This window comes from Tachysurus fulvidraco, chromosome 22 (genome assembly GCF_022655615.1).
Source record: "Tachysurus fulvidraco isolate hzauxx_2018 chromosome 22, HZAU_PFXX_2.0, whole genome shotgun sequence".
Lineage (NCBI taxonomy): Eukaryota > Metazoa > Chordata > Actinopteri > Siluriformes > Bagridae > Tachysurus > Tachysurus fulvidraco.
Genome location: NC_062539.1, coordinates 541,178 through 561,177, shown reverse-complemented (window position 1 = coordinate 561,177; position 20,000 = coordinate 541,178). Strand labels below are relative to the sequence as shown.

General features: G+C 40.4%; 2 protein-coding genes across 5 annotated transcripts in view; both read left to right on the top strand.

The window, feature by feature from the left end:
* Window positions 1–5,346, top strand: part of atr (ATR serine/threonine kinase) — a 42,658-nt gene extending 37,312 nt beyond the window's left edge. For 3 of the 4 annotated variants that reach the window (XM_047806257.1, XM_047806259.1, XM_047806258.1), the window contains 10 exons: window positions 160–392; window positions 477–611; window positions 956–1,156; window positions 1,247–1,390; window positions 1,800–1,950; window positions 2,020–2,176; window positions 3,718–3,871; window positions 4,017–4,168; window positions 4,413–4,518; window positions 4,699–5,346. In XM_047806257.1, the coding sequence (XP_047662213.1) occupies window positions 160–392; window positions 477–611; window positions 956–1,156; window positions 1,247–1,390; window positions 1,800–1,950; window positions 2,020–2,176; window positions 3,718–3,871; window positions 4,017–4,168; window positions 4,413–4,518; window positions 4,699–4,872 (1,607 nt within the window). In that variant the 3' untranslated portion in view covers window positions 4,873–5,346. Of the gene's footprint in view, window positions 1–159; window positions 393–476; window positions 612–747; window positions 932–955; window positions 1,157–1,246; window positions 1,391–1,799; window positions 1,951–2,019; window positions 2,177–3,717; window positions 3,872–4,016; window positions 4,169–4,412; window positions 4,519–4,698 lie in introns of those variants that run through there. The other variant, XM_047806260.1, reaches the window with a different exon arrangement.
* Window positions 5,347–5,476: 130 nt separating this feature from the next.
* On the top strand, window positions 5,477–19,566 carry amer3 (APC membrane recruitment protein 3). The gene is made up of 3 exons (XM_047806261.1): window positions 5,477–5,544; window positions 11,361–14,565; window positions 18,689–19,566. Exon 2 carries the CDS (start codon window positions 11,382–11,384, stop codon window positions 14,541–14,543), a length of 3,162 nt encoding a protein of 1,053 aa, XP_047662217.1. The 5' UTR covers window positions 5,477–5,544; window positions 11,361–11,381; the 3' UTR covers window positions 14,544–14,565; window positions 18,689–19,566.
* The last annotated feature ends 434 nt before the right edge of the window (window positions 19,567–20,000 follow it).

The following is a 20,000-nucleotide window of genomic DNA, read 5'->3' as shown; positions in this document are numbered from 1 at the left end:
ATGTGCAGTGTTTATTAATAACCTTTGTGTGTGTTAATTTGTGTGTGTGTGTGTGTGTGTGTGTATTTATGTGTGTGTGTGTGTGTGTGTTTATTTATGTGTGTGTGTGTGCGCATGTGTGTGCGTGTGTGTGTGTGTGTGTGTGTGTGTGTGTGTCAGTGGGCCGTCCTGATCGCGCTCAGATGAAGGCGGATCTGAGTAAAATAAACAGTGTGATCAGCGAGCACACACTCCATCTCTCTCCCTATCAGTTCCTCACTGCGTTCTCACAGCTCATCTCTCGGATCTGTCACTCCAACGACGAGGTGTTCGCCGTGCTCATGGACATCATCGCTAAAGTTTTCCTGGCTTATCCGCAGCAGGCCATGTGGATGATGACCGCGGTGTCGAAGGTCAGAGATCTCCTGATTCACATATGAACATCATTTACAGTTGTTATTAATGTTAATGACATGATTCTGTCTCTCCGTGTTCAGTCGTCTTATCCGACTCGGATGAACAGATGTAAGGAGATTTTAAAGAAAGCCGTCAGTCTGAACGGTTCCTTTGGGAAATTTATTGGAGATGCGAACAGACTGACCGACAAACTGGTGGAGCTCTGCAACAAACCGGTGGGGGTTTTAAATTACACCTTCATCATCATCATCATCACAACACTCCAAAGATATTAGAGAACAAAATGTCTTTAGGATTGAGCTGAAACTTTATTCCTGTACTGAAGCCTGGTTTGTTGTTTGTTCCCACAAGTTCCTCGCTGTTGTAAACACTCGCTGTGACCAAAAGGGGTTTTTATTTTGCTGAAAGGTTTTGAAGAGGATTCATTTTATGCCAGGATGAGAAAATAAATAAATAAATAAAACAACAATACATCATGAATCCTGTCAGAATAACAGGAAATGCACTAATGCAATATGTATTGTGTGTGTGTGTGTGTGTGTGTGTGTGTGTGTGTCAGGTGGATGGGAACAGCTCCACTCTCAGTATCAGTGTGCACTTTAAGATGTTGAAGCGTTTGGTCGAGGAGCCGAGTTTCAGTGAGATCCTCATCCCGCTGCAGTCGGTCCTCATCCCCACACTGCCCTCCACCGGCGGTGCCAACACCAGCCATGACGCCTTCCCCGGACACTGGGTTTACTTATCTGCGTTCGACGATGCCGTGAGCACAGTTTTCAGCCCAGAACGTGACAGAACTTATTGTTGTGCTGCAGGTTGTCATGGTGATCTAAACCGAGCTCGTTTTCTTTAGGTGGAAATTTTGGCATCGCTTCAGAAACCGAAGAAAATCTCACTCAAAGGTTCAGATGGAAAATGTTACACGATGATGTGCAAACCTAAAGATGACCTGAGGAAAGACTGCAGACTGATGGAGTTCAACTGCCTCATTAATAAAGTAACAGTCGTTCATGTAAAAAACAAAAAGCCGACATCGTTATGAAGCCGAACACAAACAGATCGGTTCTTTTATTATACAACAGAAATGTGCCTGTAAATCTCTGTGACTTTTAATCATATTACATCGAGTTAGTGCACTTATCTCTGGAATGCTGCTGAATTTAAACGGTTAATATTATGAAGTTCTCTGTCTAACACACGTCCTCATGCTCGGTCTTTAGGTCCAGAGGACTTTGTGAAAGCAGGATTAATTAAAACCCCACAAATTGTTCAGTTGTGTTTACTACTTAGCTGTAATTGTGTGTGTTTCCGTGTCAGTGTGTGTCACTAACACACCTCGCACGTTACGGGTGATAAGGATACACACGAGAGTCTGAAGAAACTCAGTGTTGGGTTTTGTGTCTCAGTGTCTGAGGAAAGACGCCGAGTCCAGACGCAGGGACTTACACATTCGGACGTACGCCGTGATTCCGTTAAACGAAGAGTGTGGCATCGTGGAGTGGGTGAACAACACGGCCGGACTTCGCCACATCCTCACCAAACTGTACAAGGAGAAAGGTGAGGTCACACATCCTGCTCATGTTCACTACACAAGGCACTTGTGTTATAATGGTGTTGATGTTACAGGGATTTATCTGACGGGGAAAGAGCTGCGGAAAATGATTTTACCCCAAACGGCATCATTTCAGGAGAAGCTGCATCTACACAAGGACGTTCTTTGTGCTCGTCACCCGCCTGTGTTTCACGAGTGGTTTCGGAGAACGTTCCCTGATCCAACTTCCTGGTACAGCATCTTTTGATCTGAGTGCACTTTTCTTCAAAGGCTTTTTAGTTCGTATTACAGGAACAAAGAAATCCCATTAGTGAAATAGGCAACAGTGAAGACTACAGACATAATGGTTACATATAGTGTGTGTGTGTGTGTGTGTGCCCCTGTGTGTGTGTGTGTGCCCCTGTGTGTGTGTGTGTGTGTGTGTGTGTGTGTGTGTGTGTGCCCCTGTGTGTGTGTGTGTGTGTGTGCCCCTGTGTGTGTGTGTGTGTGCCCCTGTGTGTGTGTGTGTGTGTGCCCCTGTGTGTGTGTGTGTGCCCCTGTGTGTGTGTGTGTGCCCCTGTGTGTGTGTGTGTGCCCCTGTGTGTGTGTGTGTGCCCCTGTGTGTGTGTGTGTGCCCCTGTGTGTGTGTGTGCCCCTGTGTGTGTGTGTGTGCCCCTGTGTGTGTGTGTGTGCCCCTGTGTGTGTGTGTGTGCCCCTGTGTGTGTGTGTGTGCCCCTGTGTGTGTGTGTGTGCCCCTGTGTGTGTGTGTCTGCCCCTGTGTGTGTGTGTCTGCCCCTGTGTGTGTGTGTCTGCCCCTGTGTGTGTGTGTCTGCCCCTGTGTGTGTGTGTCTGCCCCTGTGTGTGTGTCTGCCCCTGTGTGTGTGTGTGTGTGTCTGCCCCTGTGTGTGTGTGTGTGTGTCTGCCGCTGTGTGTGTGTGTGTGTGTCTGCCCCTGTGTGTGTGTGTGTGTGTCTGCCCCTGTGTGTGTGTGTGTGTGTCTGCCCCTGTGTGTGTGTGTGTGTGTCTGCCCCTGTGTGTGTGTGTGTGTGTCTGCCCCTGTGTGTGTGTGTGTGTGTCTGCCCCTGTGTGTGTGTGTGTGTGTCTGCCCCTGTGTGTGTGTGTGTGTCTGCCCCTGTGTGTGTGTGTGTGTGTCTGCCCCTGTGTGTGTGTGTGTGTGTCTGCCCCTGTGTGTGTGTGTGTGTGTCTGCCCCTGTGTGTGTCTGCCCCTGTGTGTGTGTGCCCCTGTGTGTGTGTGCCCCTGTGTGTGTGTGCCCCTGTGTGTGTGCCCCTGTGTGTGTGCCCCTGTGTGTGTGTGTGTGTGTCTGCCCCTGTGTGTGTGTGTGTGTCTGCCCCTGTGTGTGTGTGTGTGACACTGTGTGTGTGCCCCTGTGTGTGTGTGTCTGCCCCTGTGTGTGTGTGTGTGCCCGTGTGTGTGTGTGTGTGTGTGTGTCTGCCCCTGTGTGTGTGTGTGTGTGTCTGCCCCTGTGTGTGTGTGTGTGTGTGTGCCCCTGTGTGTGTCTGCCCCTGTGTGTGTGTGCCCCTGTGTGTGTGTGCCCCTGTGTGTGTGTGCCCCTGTGTGTGTGTGCCCCTGTGTGTGTGTGCCCCTGTGTGTGTGTGCCCCTGTGTGTGTGTGTGCCCCTGTGTGTGTGTGTGCCCCTGTGTGTGTGTGTGCCCCTGTGTGTGTGTGTGCCCCTGTGTGTGTGTGTGCCCCTGTGTGTGTGTGTGCCCCTGTGTGTGTGCCCCTGTGTGTGTGCCCCTGTGTGTGTGCCCCTGTGTGTGTGTATGCGCTCACAGGTACAACAGCAGGTCTGCATACTGCCGCTCCACAGCAGTCATGTCCATGGTGGGTTACATCCTGGGTCTGGGAGATCGTCACGGGGAAAACATCCTGTTCGACTCCCAAACCGGAGAGTGTGTTCACGTTGACTTCAACTGTCTCTTCAACAAGGTGTGTGTGTGAAATTAGCTCTGAATATTTTATTCAGCACACTGAAGTTCTTCATTGTTGGTGGAAAATTTCATCAGCATATAAATAAAGTGCAGTAAAAACTGTAATATCAGCACATGCTGTGACATCAGGAGGTTTGTTTCAGGGAGAGACGTTCGACGTTCCTGAGGTCGTACCGTTCCGGCTCACGCAGAACATGGTGCACGCCATGGGGCCGATGGGAACCGAGGGGCTTTTCAGACAAGCCTGTGAGGTCACGCTGAGACTCATGAGGGACCAGAGAGAGTCGCTCATGAGGTTTAAAACACATTTATTAAAACTCACTGTGATGCTGTGGGGTCCTGAGGTGTTGTACGATATGTAGAAAGAGTTTTATAAATACAAGTTTATAATAATAATAATAATAAGTATATAAAATAAGTTTATAAATAAATTTATAACATCTGCAATAAATTGAAATGGAAAAACTTGTAAGGTTTAGAGTAGAATAGTTAGGGTTATGTTTTATTTGCTCTCTTATGAATGTTTTTTTGTGTCCTAGTGTGTTGAAGACGTTCCTCCACGACCCTTTAGTGGAATGGAGTAAACCTGTGAAGGGTTCCTCAAAAACACAGGCCAACGAGTCCGGAGAAATTGTCAATGAGAAGGTGTTTACAATACTCTGTATGTTCCTGTGTAGACAGTGATAAACCTCTGTGTGTTACATTTACACACTTCTCACAGTCTAAAGGATTTCAGTGTAGACTACATTTAGATGCTTGTCTTGAATAAAGTTTCGTATAAGGTCTTGTGATTTTTTTTTATTTGTATATATTGTTCTTCTGCAGGCTAAAACCCACGTGCTGGACATTGATCAGCGTCTCCAGGGTGTGATAAAGAACAGGAACAAAGTGATGGGACTTCCGCTGTCCATAGAAGGTCATGTTCACTACCTCATTCAGGAGGCCACAGACGATAACCTGCTGTGTCTCATGTACCTGGGCTGGGGTCCGTACCTCTGACTCGCCGTCCGATTGTCTGACACTCATTTAGTTTCTTGATCATTTTTACTGCTGCATTTTCTTGTTTTGGCTTTTTTTCCCCTCATTTTTCTCTCTTTGTAAAAATGTTGACTTGTATAAGAAAAAAAAAATTTTTTCTAGGCTAAAAATACTTTCAATGTGAACTAGCTTCAACACCTACATGTGTAATACAACACCCTGCTGGTAGTGTAAATGGAAAGGGAGGAGTGAAAGGAAGGAGTGAAAGGAAGGAGTGAAAGGAAGGAGTGAAAGGAAGTGCAAATCGAACATTTCACACGTAATTATTCACATGACCAGGAATATTTACACTATAATTCATTAAACTGTAACATGAGAGAACATTTCGCTATGAACTTCTTGGTCTAAAGCTGTGTGTGATGTCACTGTAGATGTCACTGTTCTTCAGTGTTCTGTGTTTATTTACTGGTCAAAATAAATGTAAATAATTTAGTATTTCTGTTTTTTTCCTTCTTTATGTTGTATTTTTGGTGCCACTTTCTATATGTTCATTTATTTCATTTTGTAACACAAAATTTTTGTCTGTCATGCAATTCATTAAAGTAAGTAAGTAGTAAACTAAACGCGTCTGAACCCTTTGGCTTCCCACATTGCACCCAGGCCCCTCATCCGCAGCAGTTCCTGCCACTTCAGGTATGGAGACTTTAATCCTGCAGTCACTGTGTTCTGTGTGTCAGACACTGTAGTGTTAATTAATGTTAATGTTAATGTTACACGCGTTTATTACACACATGATGTTTATGAGCTCTGAGCCAACGCCATTTCACGCCATTTCACGCCACTCGCTTCAGCTTGACGCCCGAATTGAGCCGCATTCCATCTCACTGGTGTATAAACAGTGCGGTTATTAACACTAACGTACACTATATAATATACAGTATATAACGTACACTATATAATATACACATTATAGTGTGACACCGTGCACTACATTAACACATAGTGTGACACCGTGCACTACATTAACACATTATAGTGTGACACCGTGCACTACATTAACACATAGTGTGACACCGTGCACTACATTAACACATTATAGTGTGACACCGTGCACTACATTAACACATCGTAGTGTGACACAGTGCACTACATTAACACATTATAGTGTCACACCGTGCACTACATTAACACATTATAGTGTGACACAGTGCACTACATTAACACATTATAGTGTGACACTGTGCACTACATTAACACATTATAGTGTGACACCGTGCACTACATTAACACATTATAGTGTGACACCGTGCACTACATTAACACATCGTAGTGTGACACAGTGCACTACATTAACACATTATAGTGTCACACCGTGCACTACATTAACACATTATAGTGTGACACCGTGCACTACATTAACACATTATAGTGTGACACTGTGCACTACATTAACACATTATAGTGTGACACCGTGCACTACATTAACACATTATAGTGTGACACAGTGCACTACATTAACACATTATAGTGTGACACAGTGCACTACATTAACACATTATAGTGTGACACCGTGCACTACATTAACACATTATAGTGTGACACCGTGCACTACATTAACACATTATAGTGTGACACCGTGCACTACATTAACACATTATAGTGTGACACTGTGCACTACATTAACACATTATAGTGTGACACTGCACTACATTAACACATTATAGTGTGACACAGTGCACCACATTAACACATTATAGTGTGACACCGTGCACTACATTGTAGTGCACATTATAGTGTGACACTGTGCACTACATTAACACATTATAGTGTGACACCGTGCACTACATTAACACATTATAGTGTGACACCGTGCACTACATTAACACATTATAGTGTGACACCGTGCACTACATTAACACATTATAGTGTGACACTGCACTACATTAACACATTATAGTGTGACACAGTGCACCACATTAACACATTATAGTGTGACACCGTGCACTACATTGTAGTGCACATTATAGTGTGACACAGTGCACTACATTAACACATTATAGTGTGACACCGTGCACTACATTAACACATTATAGTGTGACACCGTGCACTACATTAACACATTATAGTGTGACACAGTGCACTACATTAACACATTATAGTGTGACACCGTGCACTACATTAACACATTATAGTGTGACACCGTGCACTACATTAACACATTATAGTGTGACACCGTGCACTACATTAACACATCGTAGTGTGACACAGTGCACTACATTAACACATTATAGTGTCACACCGTGCACTACATTAACACATTATAGTGTGACACAGTGCACTACATTAACACATTATAGTGTGACACTGTGCACTACATTAACACATTATAGTGTGACACCGTGCACTACATTAACACATTATAGTGTGACACTGTGCACTACATTAACACATTATAGTGTGACACCGTGCACTACATTAACACATCGTAGTGTGACACAGTGCACTACATTAACACATTATAGTGTCACACCGTGCACTACATTAACACATTATAGTGTGACACCGTGCACTACATTAACACATTATAGTGTGACACTGTGCACTACATTAACACATTATAGTGTGACACCGTGCACTACATTAACACATTATAGTGTGACACAGTGCACTACATTAACACATTATAGTGTGACACAGTGCACTACATTAACACATTATAGTGTGACACCGTGCACTACATTAACACATTATAGTGTGATACTGCACTACATTAACACATTATAGTGTGACACAGTGCACTACATTATCACATTATAGTGTGACACCGTGCACTACATTAACACATTATAGTGTGACACTGCACTACATTAACACATTATAGTGTGACACAGTGCACCACATTAACACATTATAGTGTGACACCGTGCACTACATTGTAGTGCACATTATAGTGTGACACAGTGCACTACATTAACACATTATAGTGTGACACCGTGCACTACATTAACACATTATAAGTGTTGGACACCGTGCACTACATTAACACATTATAGTGTGACACCGTGCACTACATTAACACATTATAGTGTGACACTGCACTACATTTAACACATTATAGTGTGACACAGTGCACCACAATTAACACATTATAGTGTGACACCGTGACCACTACATTGTAGGCACCATTAATCGTGATGACACTAGTCGCACTACATTAAACACATTAATAGTGTGACCACAGTGCACTACATTATCACATTATAGTGTGACACCGTGTGCACTACATTAAACACATTATAGTGTGGACACAGTGCACTACATTAACACATTATAGTGGTGAACACAGTGCAACTACATTTAACCACATTATAGTGTGGACACTAGTGCACTACATTAACACATTATAGTGTGACACCGTGCACTACATTAACACATTATAGTGTGACACAGTGCACTACATTAACACATTATAGTGTGACACCGTGCACTACATTAACACATTATAGTGTGACATAGTGCACTACATTATCACATTATAGTGTGACACTGTGCACTACATTAACACATTATAGTGTGACACAGTGCACTACATTAACACATTATAGTGTGACACAGTGCACTACATTAACACATTATAGTGTGACACAGTGCACTACATTATCACATTATAGTGTGACACTGTGCACTACATTAACACATTATAGTGTGACACAGTGCACTACATTAACACATTATAGTGTGACACAGTGCACTACATTAACACATTATAGTGTGACACAGTGCACTACATTAACACATTATAGTGTGACACCGTGCACTACATTAACACATTATAGTGTGACACCGTGCACTACATTAACACATTATAGTGTGACACCGTGCACTACATTAACACATTATAGTGTGATACTGCACTACATTAACACATTATAGTGTGACACAGTGCACTACATTATCACATTATAGTGTGACACCGTGCACTACATTAACACATTATAGTGTGACACAGTGCACTACATTAACACATTATAGTGTGACACTGTGCACTACATTAACACATTATAGTGTGACACCGTGCACTACATTAACACATTATAGTGTGACACTGCACTACATTAACACATTATAGTGTGACACAGTGCACTACATTATCACATTATAGTGTGACACTGTGCACTACATTAACACATTATAGTGTGACACAGTGCACTACATTAACACATTATAGTGTGACACAGTGCACTACATTAACACATTATAGTGTGACACAGTGCACTACATTATCACATTATAGTGTGACACTGTGCACTACATTAACACATTATAGTGTGACACAGTGCACTACATTAACACATTATAGTGTGACACAGTGCACTACATTAACACATTATAGTGTGACACCGTGCACTACATTAACACATTATAGTGTGACACCGTGCACTACATTAACACATTATAGTGTGACACCGTGCACTACATTAACACATTATAGTGTGACACAGTGCACTACATTAACACATTATAGTGTGACACAGTGCACTACATTATCACATTATAGTGTGACACTGTGCACTACATTAACACATTATAGTGTGACACAGTGCACTACATTAACACATTATAGTGTGACACAGTGCACTACATTAACACATTATAGTGTGACACTGCACTACATTAACACATTATAGTGTGACACTGTGCACTACATTAACACATTATAGTGTGACACCGTGCACTACATTAACACATTATAGTGTGACACCGTGCACTACATTAACACATTATAGTGTGACACCGTGCACTACATTAACACATTATAGTGTGACACCGTGCACTACATTAACACATTATAGTGTGACACCGTGCACTACATTAACACATTATAGTGTGACACCGTGCACTACATTAACACATTATAGTGTGACACAGTGCACTACATTAACACATTATAGTGTGACACTGTGCACTACATTAACACATTATAGTGTGACACCGTGCACTACATTAACACATTATAGTGTGACACCGTGCACTACATTAACACATTATAGTGTGACACTGTGCACTACATTAACACATTATAGTGTGACACCGTGCACTACATTAACACATTATAGTGTGACACCGTGCACTACATTAACACATTATAGTGTGACACTGTGCACTACATTAACACATTATAGTGTGACACAGTGCACTACATTATCACATTATAGTGTGACACTGTGCACTACATTAACACATTATAGTGTGACACAGTGCACTACATTAACACATTATAGTGTGACACAGTGCACTACATTAACACATTATAGTGTGACACTGTGCACTACATTAACACATTATAGTGTGACACCGTGCACTACATTAACACATTATAGTGTGACACAGTGCACTACATTAACACATTATAGTGTGACACAGTGCACTACATTAACACATTATAGTGTGACACTGTGCACTACATTAACACATTATAGTGTGACACAGTGCACTACATTAACACATTATAGTGTGACACAGTGCACTACATTAACACATTATAGTGTGACACCGTGCACTACATTAACACATTATAGTGTGACACAGTGCACTACATTAACACATTATAGTGTGACACCGTGCACTACATTAACACATTATAGTGTGACACAGTGCACTACATTAACACATTATAGTGTGACACAGTGCACTACATTAACACATTATAGTGTGACACTGCACTACATTAACACATTATAGTGTGACACAGTGCACTACATTAACACATTATAGTGTGACACCGTGCACTACATTAACACATTATAGTGTGACACCGTGCACTACATTAACACATTATAGTGTGACACCGTGCACTACATTAACACATTATAGTGTGACACCGTGCACTACATTAACACATTATAGTGTCACACCGTGCACTACATTAACACATTATAGTGTGACACCGTGCACTACATTAACACATTATAGTGTGACACAGTGCACTACATTAACACATTATAGTGTGACACTGTGCACTACATTAACACATTATAGTGTGACACCGTGCACTACATTAACACATTATAGTGTGACACCGTGCACTACATTAACACATTATAGTGTGACACTGTGCACTACATTAACACATTATAGTGTGACACCGTGCACTACATTAACACATTATAGTGTGACACAGTGCACTACATTATCACATTATAGTGTGACACTGTGCACTACATTAACACATTATAGTGTGACACAGTGCACTACATTAACACATTATAGTGTGACACAGTGCACTACATTAACACATTATAGTGTGACACAGTGCACTACATTAACACATTATAGTGTGACACAGTGCACTACATTAACACATTATAGTTGGTTTTATTCTTATAATTTCTTTTCTTTTTGTTATTTGTCTCCAAATTCCTTTGTTCATAAATCCTATATTCGAGCAAAATTCACTATAAGGTTACATGAATAATTACTAATTTTACTTATGTCTCTTCTATGTGCAGTTATGAATGTGACTTGGCAATATGGAAGTGTCAAATAAACAAAAACAGTCTCAAGGGGACAAAAGTCCTAAAACTGAGACAAGTATAGATCAGTACACCGGAGGACACGACTCTCCTCACACCTCGGGTCACGTAACTGTCAGTGAAAGCAATCTAAATATGTCCTCAGTGAATCTACTGTCTCAAAATACCCTGGACATTCCTGCCCCAGAGATCAGTCCCAGTCTCTCAGATGGATGGACTCATGTTAAAAAGAGCAGAACTCATGACTGTGTGATGGAAATTAGACCAGATATCCCAGTAAGTCCTGAGAACAGAGATGGAGCATGGGCACCATCTGTGCGCCATCACGCCAGGCTTGTTAGCAGTGTTAGCTTGCCTGGATTTGGTGCAACTCATCAGTCGTTACATAAAAACCAGAATACACCTGCCAACAATCAGGACATCATTGACTACCACAATCTGACACCTCAAGTGCCATTTGTACCTTCCATAGCCAAGTCCATTCCAAAGAAAAGGATCTTTCTTAGGAAGCCTAAAAAGACCATCAAAGACCTTTTTGTCTACAAAAAGCAAAATAGTGAGAAAGCATCACCATGTACACCATGTACAGCAGGTACACAATGTACACCATGTACAGCAGGTACACAATGTCCACCACGTACACCATGTACACCAGGTACAAAATGTCCACCATGTACACAATGTACACCAGGTACACAATGTACACCAGGTACACCATGTCCACCATGTACACCACGTACACCATGTCCAACAGGTACACCATGTACACCAGGTACACCATGTCCAACAGGTACACCAGGTACACCATGTCCACCATGTACACCACGTACACCATGTCCACCATGTACACCACGTACACCATGTCCAACAGGTACACCATGTACACCAGGTACACCATGTCCACCAGGTACACCATGTACACCATGTACGCCAGGTACACAATGTCCACCACGTACACCATGTCCACCAGGTACACCATGTACACCACATACACCAGGTACACCATGTACACCACGTACACCACATACACCAGGTACACCATGTACACCACGTACACCACATACACCAGGTACACCATGTCCACCATGTCCACCATGCCATGACTGTAGACCAACAAAGAAAGAAACTAAGAAATCTATAAAATGTTGTGAACCTAGAACGTCTCACAAAATGTACGATATACATTCTGACTCCTCGAGCGAAGGATGTGCTAACATAAGTGAGGACGCTCTGTCGCTGAAAAGCTTCGGCTCTCAAGCTGGTTGTGGAGAGATATTCGCAGATGAGGAATATCTTGTCTCTCTTGAAGGGATGCCAAAACTTAAAGCAAACAGGGATACCAGTGAAACTCCAAAGCGAAGTCTGGTTGCCTTTCAGGGAGGTATAGAGCAACTAGCATCACCTTCTCATCCTGAAGTTTTGGACTTGTTTGAAATGTGGGATACAATCAATGGGACCGTTCTTTTTAATCAAAGTTCAGGTACAGAAACAAACACAACTTCTACACCAATTTCCCCAAAATCTCTCGCCTCAAACAAGTCGGTGTCCCCAAATGTTACGAGCACAAATGTGACAGAACATCAGACGGTGACACCAAAAAGTGAGAACCAAGAAAGTACCAGTGATGAGGGTTACTGTGATGGTGTTTCTGCTGAAGATCACACTGGGCAGTCTCTAACACCAGTTTTTTCCAGAAGGTTCCCCAGGGACACCTACAGTGGAGACGCTCTCTATGAGTTATTTTATGACCACAGTGAGGCAGAAACATCCCCCGTTTTTGATGATGAAATGGATCCGAGCAGCATTACAAGCCTGCCAAGTCCAGACCTCCCGTTATCCATGTACAGCTTCCATATCGGATCAGAAGAGAATCTGGCACCTCCTCTGTCAGTAGACTTCATTAGCCATGACTTTCTCCAGAGCAACTGGGTAGGAAAGGACTGCTTACTGAAGCTTTGTGATACAGAGATTTCCCTGGCTATGGGCATCGTCAACTGGATGAAATACAAGGCAATCCAGGGTAACCAAACAGAATTTGGGACTCCAGTGATTAGTACAGGCAGTAATAGAGATGTATTCCACGAGGAAGAAGTTCAAACACAACTTGGAAAGGTCCCAAGTAAAGCAGTTCTCCGGACTGCTCATGGTAGAGACAACAAACCTGACCTTAAATTGAGCAAACCACGTCAAGTAGATGTTGAGCATCTGTCATTAGATACAATGAAACTCCAAGCTGGAGTTGTTACTACACCTGAGATCCAAACTAGAACCCCAACAAGTCACGTATGCTTCCGGATATTCAATATCAACTCGGCATCGACACCCGACACGGATACGGAGTCTCCACTAGGACATTCTCCTGACTCTGGAACTAGTTCCTTGTTTGTTCTGGCCATAAAGAAAGAATCTCTTTGTGAATCCTGCAAGCTTTCCCTGAAACACGGTGCCAAGGAGCTGCACCTGTGCAATTCATGTACCTCCTTCATCGAGCAAATAAAGACATCAGAGTTGTGGCCTCGTGCCCATCTTTACCAAGCTAAGCTCACAGGAAGTCCCCAAGCCTGGCTTCCTTCTCCAAGCAGCAGTTGCGGTATAGCGAGTGACATAAGTATTCTTTCACTAGTGGAGCAGTGTGCTAATCAGATGTCTTCTCTGAAGTTTAACCGGCATCAAGATCCTTCTGATCACTCAACAAGAGCTATCACCAATCAAGGAAGTGATAACTATCCAAGGAAAGATCCTACCATGAAGTATGTCAAGTCCAAGCCCAGGAAGAAAGGGAATGTATCAGGAAAAGTGTGTGACGATACAAACGTCCCAGACAGTTTCAGCCATGTTGTGTGTAAACCATCTCGTATCACAGACAACAAATCAGACCGTTCAGTTCTGGAAACCTACAAGAATCGATGCTACCTACAAAATAATTCACTGAAGGTCACTGATGTATCTCAAGCTTCAAGGCCAACTTATCTTCCTCTCTCAAGTGCTACCTCTTCTTATTGCTCTAAAAAAGAGCACTGCAATACAGTCAAGGTCAAAGAAAAAACGTGTGAACGGTCGCGACGAGGCAGGAGACCACCGGTGACTCGGGACGGTTTATCCGACTGCGTCACCTTAGAAGAGAAGAAGATGGAACGAAGATGCAAGATAAAGAAATAAAGCAGGTGCCGTTATGGCCAAGGTCAGTTATAGCAGTGTTTTTAATCCAATGCTCTGAGACCCCACAGGGTCTCCTGTTTCCACATATAACACCTCTACCAGCTCTTTTATCCAGGTCTTAATAGGAAAGCAAAGGGGCACTTTTAGGAGTCGCAGAAAATTGGATTTTTAAAAAACCAGACAAAAGTGTGTGATTTGACAGCACATGGTTATATTTGGGTTTTTTTCCCTTTAACCTTTAGCCAACTCTGAAAGTTAGTGCTGCTAATACAATGAATTCTTCAGGAGGTGTTGTCGCTGGGGCTGCAGAAATTCACCTGCAGTTTTTTTGCTTAATGATTTATGTGACGCACAACTGAGTGACCTTTAGGGTACATGGACGCACTCCATGGTTCAATCAAACCTTACACTCAGCATTGGCGTTAATTAATGATATAAAGTAGGGGGTCTTCAAATCTTTTCAGAAAGGGTCTGAATAGCTGCAGTTTTTTATTACAGCCAAATTGGTGGCACGAGTATTAAGTGACCGGAGACTCATTGAACTGGTTAAAAGTTGGATGGGATGTGACTCCTTCTGTGTCGGGATAAAAGCCTTTAGCCCCGCGGCTGCTTTATAGATTTCTGTCCCCTGATGTAGACTATAGAGGGTCAGAGGAGTAGTGAAACCTGTACAGATTTTATAAATAAACACTTTGCTAACTCTATTAGCATTAATTTATTTATCAAATCTGTCTGTTATTTCTGTATCTCAGGACTGAGGAGCATAAACAAAGCTCAGGTACAAACATCAGCGTGTGTGTGTGTGTGTGTGTGTGTGTGTGTGTGTGTGTGTGTGTGTGTGTGTGTGTGTGTGTGTGTGTGTGTGTGTGTGTGTGTTAGGAGAATAATAATACACTTGGTGCTGAATCTGTAATTAGGACATCAGCAGTCTTGTCTTACTTATTATTTGTCTTTTTATTTGTGTAGCTGAACGAGAAGAGAACCGAGAAAAAGACACATATTCAACTTGTAGATTTTTTTTTTGTGAATAAAAAAGATTCTTTTTTAACTTTATATTTAAACATTAGAACAGATTACAAACAGTGAACTGAACATTTGACCACCGCTGTAACCAGAAACAGGAAAGCAGAAAGAAAATGTTAGAGAAAACATATGAAACAGATTAAATAAATAAACAGGGTCGTGTCATCGTGTGAAATAAAGCATCGTTCAATAATAATCACAGAGTGATGAAGACTCTGGACTTTGTTACCTGCTAAAACAGTGAAGTTCTTCATCATCCTTAAAGATCTTTACATTTTATAAGCTTTGTTTCTTTGATGCACCGCCTGCAGGTTTAAATAACAAATCTCACGGTCCGCATCGAACGTGCTTTAGCTGGGAAATAATTGCTGTTGCTATGGTTACGATATCTGTGGATTCTGTGCTTTTGAATAGGGGAATCAGTGAGACGTTGGACATTCACTGTGGACAAAGGCACATTTTTAGCCCTTAAACTGTACAGGTGAATTCTAGTTATTATATTCTAATTCTAGTTATTAGCTACTTCAGAATTCAGATTTAAAGAACATTTGAAGCTGTCAGCATGTGGGACTGTACTTCATCTGATTAGCAGGAAAAAGGTGTATAGAATGGAGAACTTTCTGTTTAAAGTGGCTGTGAACTTATTGATAAGTCCTGAGCAGTTCTTTTATTCTGTAGAAATCACGCTGTTTGTCTAACTGCACTAACTGCTGCCCCTTACACATGACTCATTCATTCCGTCCTGGTGCTTGTTCATTAGTCTCCCCCGAAGCCACTTTTCTGCCTTTATTGCTTCTGTCTGAATTCTTTCTCACCTGATGATTATCATGAACGCTGGAGTTCAGATTCCACACTTTTCTCTTTTGTCAGCTGAAGCAATTCAACATGAATTACACATCTGAATCAGCTCAGGAAAACTATTGTAATGAACACGTTGACTTTTTAAAAGTATGATTTAGTTCATTTCAGTTTTTACATATATTATTAACATATTTTTATTGTTTTGGCATTTTTATTAATGCAGTATTAACTTGTAAAAAAGACAAAAGTGAATAAATCAGTCTATCTATCTATCTATCTATCTATCTATCTATCTATCTATCTATCTATCTATCTATCTATCTATCTATCTATCTATCTATCTATCTAAATGCAATAGATTTGCCATCCACACAAATTATTAATTGTGAATGTTTTTAATGTTGTAAGGGTATTAGATTTGTACACAAAAAATTAAAGACCTGGTGAAAATTCTCTCTTAAATACATTTTAAATAAAGGTTTGTCACAAGAAATCATTCCATTTGCTGAACCACAGAGAAAGTTGTGGGGGAAACTGCGCCCCCTAATGTACACAAATGTAACGACGCATACATAAGGGTTTATTTGTTTATTTATTTATTTTATGCCACTAGGTGGCGCTGCTGTCCTTTACATTTACTACATAACTGGAAAAAAGAGCAGTGTTGATCATCTGTACTGACCTGAGTGTTAGAGATGGTGTTCAGTTTATTTAAATCAAACAAAAAATAAAATATAGAGAATTAATATAACATATAATATAAACTCTATATAAAACATATAATATAAACTCTATATAAAACATATAATATAAACTCTAAATAACATAATATAAACTCTATATAAAACATATAATATAAACTCTAAATAACATATAATATAAACTCTATATATAACATATAATATAAACTCTATATAACATATAATATAAACTCTATATAACATATAATATAAACTCTATATATAACATATAATATAAACTCTATATAACATATAATATAAACTCTATATAACATATAATATAGACTCTATATATAACATATAATGTAAACTCTATATATAACATATAATATAAACTCTATATAACATATAATATAAACTCTATATATAACATATAATATAAACTCTATATATAACATATAATATAAACTCTATATATAACATATAATATAAACTCTATATATAACATATAATATAAACTCTATATATAACAGAGAATATAAACTCTATATAACATATAAACTCTATATATAACAGAGAATATAAACTCTATATAACATATAAACTCTAAATAACATATAATATAGACTCTATATATAACATATAATGTAAACTCTATATATAACATATAATATAAACTCTATATATAACATAATATAAACTCTATATATAACATATAATATAAACTCTATATATAACATAATATAAACTCTATATATAACATATAATATAAACTCTATATATAACAGAGAATATAAACTCTATATATAACAGAGAATATAAACTCTATATAAAACATATAATATAATCTCTAAGTAAGGGAACAGAACACTACAGCAGTGTTAATGAGTTAATGAGCAGGTGTGCAGTGAGACAGACTGAGCCTCATTCAGAGCAGAAATAAAGACACACACTGTTTCATCTACACATGAAGTCCACTGAGGACTGATCCTACTGGCCATGAGCACAATGTGCAGTGTGTGTGTGTGTGTGTGTGTATATATCTGTTTATGTGTGTGTTTGTGTGTATGTGTGTGTGTGTGTGAGTGTGTATGTGTGTGTGTGTGTGTGTATGTGTGTGTGTGTGTGTGTGTGTGTGTGTGTTCACCCCTGACACTGAATACCCATAATCCACTGTGAGGTCTGATGTTCTTTGTGAAATCAGATCTCACTTGTTTTCTCGATGTTTTTGCAGCTTTGACAGTGAAAGTGATGTGACATACAGCTAGGTCCGGTGACCCAGACTCAGAATTCGTTCTCTGCATTTGACCCATCCAAAGTGCACACACACAGCAGTGAACACACACACACAGCAGTGAACACACACACACAGCAGTGAACACACACACACACACACCGTGAACACACACCCGGAGCAGTGGGCAGCCATTTATGCTGCGGCACCCGGGGAGCAGTTGGGGGGTTTGGTGCCTTGCTCGAGGGCATCTCAGTCGTGGCCGGCCCGAGCCTCGAACCCACAACCTTAGTATTATGAGTCAGACTCTCTAACCATTAGGGCACTGTTTATTGTATAAATCACCGTTAGCCTTCACACGTTATTCTGAGAAGGTTCTTAATATTTTCTGCTCTTTTTCTCCACAGATTTCGTCTCAGCTTCAGAGCCACGCTATCAGGCAGCTAATGATTTCACCAGCTGTCAGAATGTAGATTTATATTAATAAAAAGTGGAAATACATCAACTGTCACTGTTCCTCTGTTCTGTTGGAGAACAAGGACATCATTTCTCTTCCCTTCGGACATCATCAACAGATTTAAGTTAATGTAGATATAAATAACTGAACGTCAGTGTTTCTGTGATCACTGACAGGTCCAGGGTTCTGCTGCGGTTCTGCTGCGGTTCTGCGGTGGTTCTTCTGCGGTTCTGCTGTGGTTCTGCTGGGGTTCTGCTGTAAGAACAGAATCAGTCATTATGAAGTGAAGAACGTTTCTAAAGGCAGATTCTCACCACTGTGTGTGTGTCGTACTTCTGAGTTTAAACCTGTTATAGAAGGTCATTAATGCTCGTAAATGCAGAAGATAAAATTTAACAGAGTTCTTTATTTTTATTTTTATTCAGTATTCACTTTTATTCATTCATTTTTATTCTGCTGGTTTTTACAAACTTTACATTTCCCATCTATTTATTATTCAGTTATTTATCTTGTACAGAACTATAAACTACATATAAATGTTAAACACAACTACATGTCTGTCCTTTTTATTTACATTTTATATGAGCAGAATAATTTTTTATTTTAATTTGTCAGATTTGTTCCTTTCATTTTGTTTACTTTATTTTTTTTTATTATACACTGTTTTTTATATTGTATCTCATTTGTTGTATGAGACGTGGTAGCCCAGTGGTTAAGGTGTTGACTACTGACCAGAAGGTTATAAGTTCGAATCCCAGGTCCACCAAGTTGCCACTGCTGGGCCCCTGAGCAAGGCCCTTAACCCTCAAATGCTCAGTTGTATAAACATGAGAGAAAGTGTAAGTCACTCTGGATAAGTGTGTCTGCTAAATGTAAATTTGTTCTTTTTCATTTCTTTTTTTAATACTTATTTGTTTTAATCTTTATGTTTTAATTTATTTATCTACAACTTTTTTGTTTACAATTATTAATTTATTACTCATTGTTTTTATTGGGAAAATTTATTGTACAATTTAATTTAGTATAAGAAACTGAATTATTTGATTATTGTACTCAAAGGAGGAACTTTATTTCACTGTGTGTGTGTGTGTGTGTGTGTGTGTGTGTGTGTGTGTGTGTGTGTGTGTGTGTGTGTGTGTGTGTGTGTGTGTGAGAGAGAGAGAGTGTGTGTGTGTGTGTGTGTGTGTGTGTGTGTGTGTGTGTGTGTGTGTGTGTGTGTGTGTGTGTGTGAGATGTAGTAGATGCTTTTACAACATTATTCT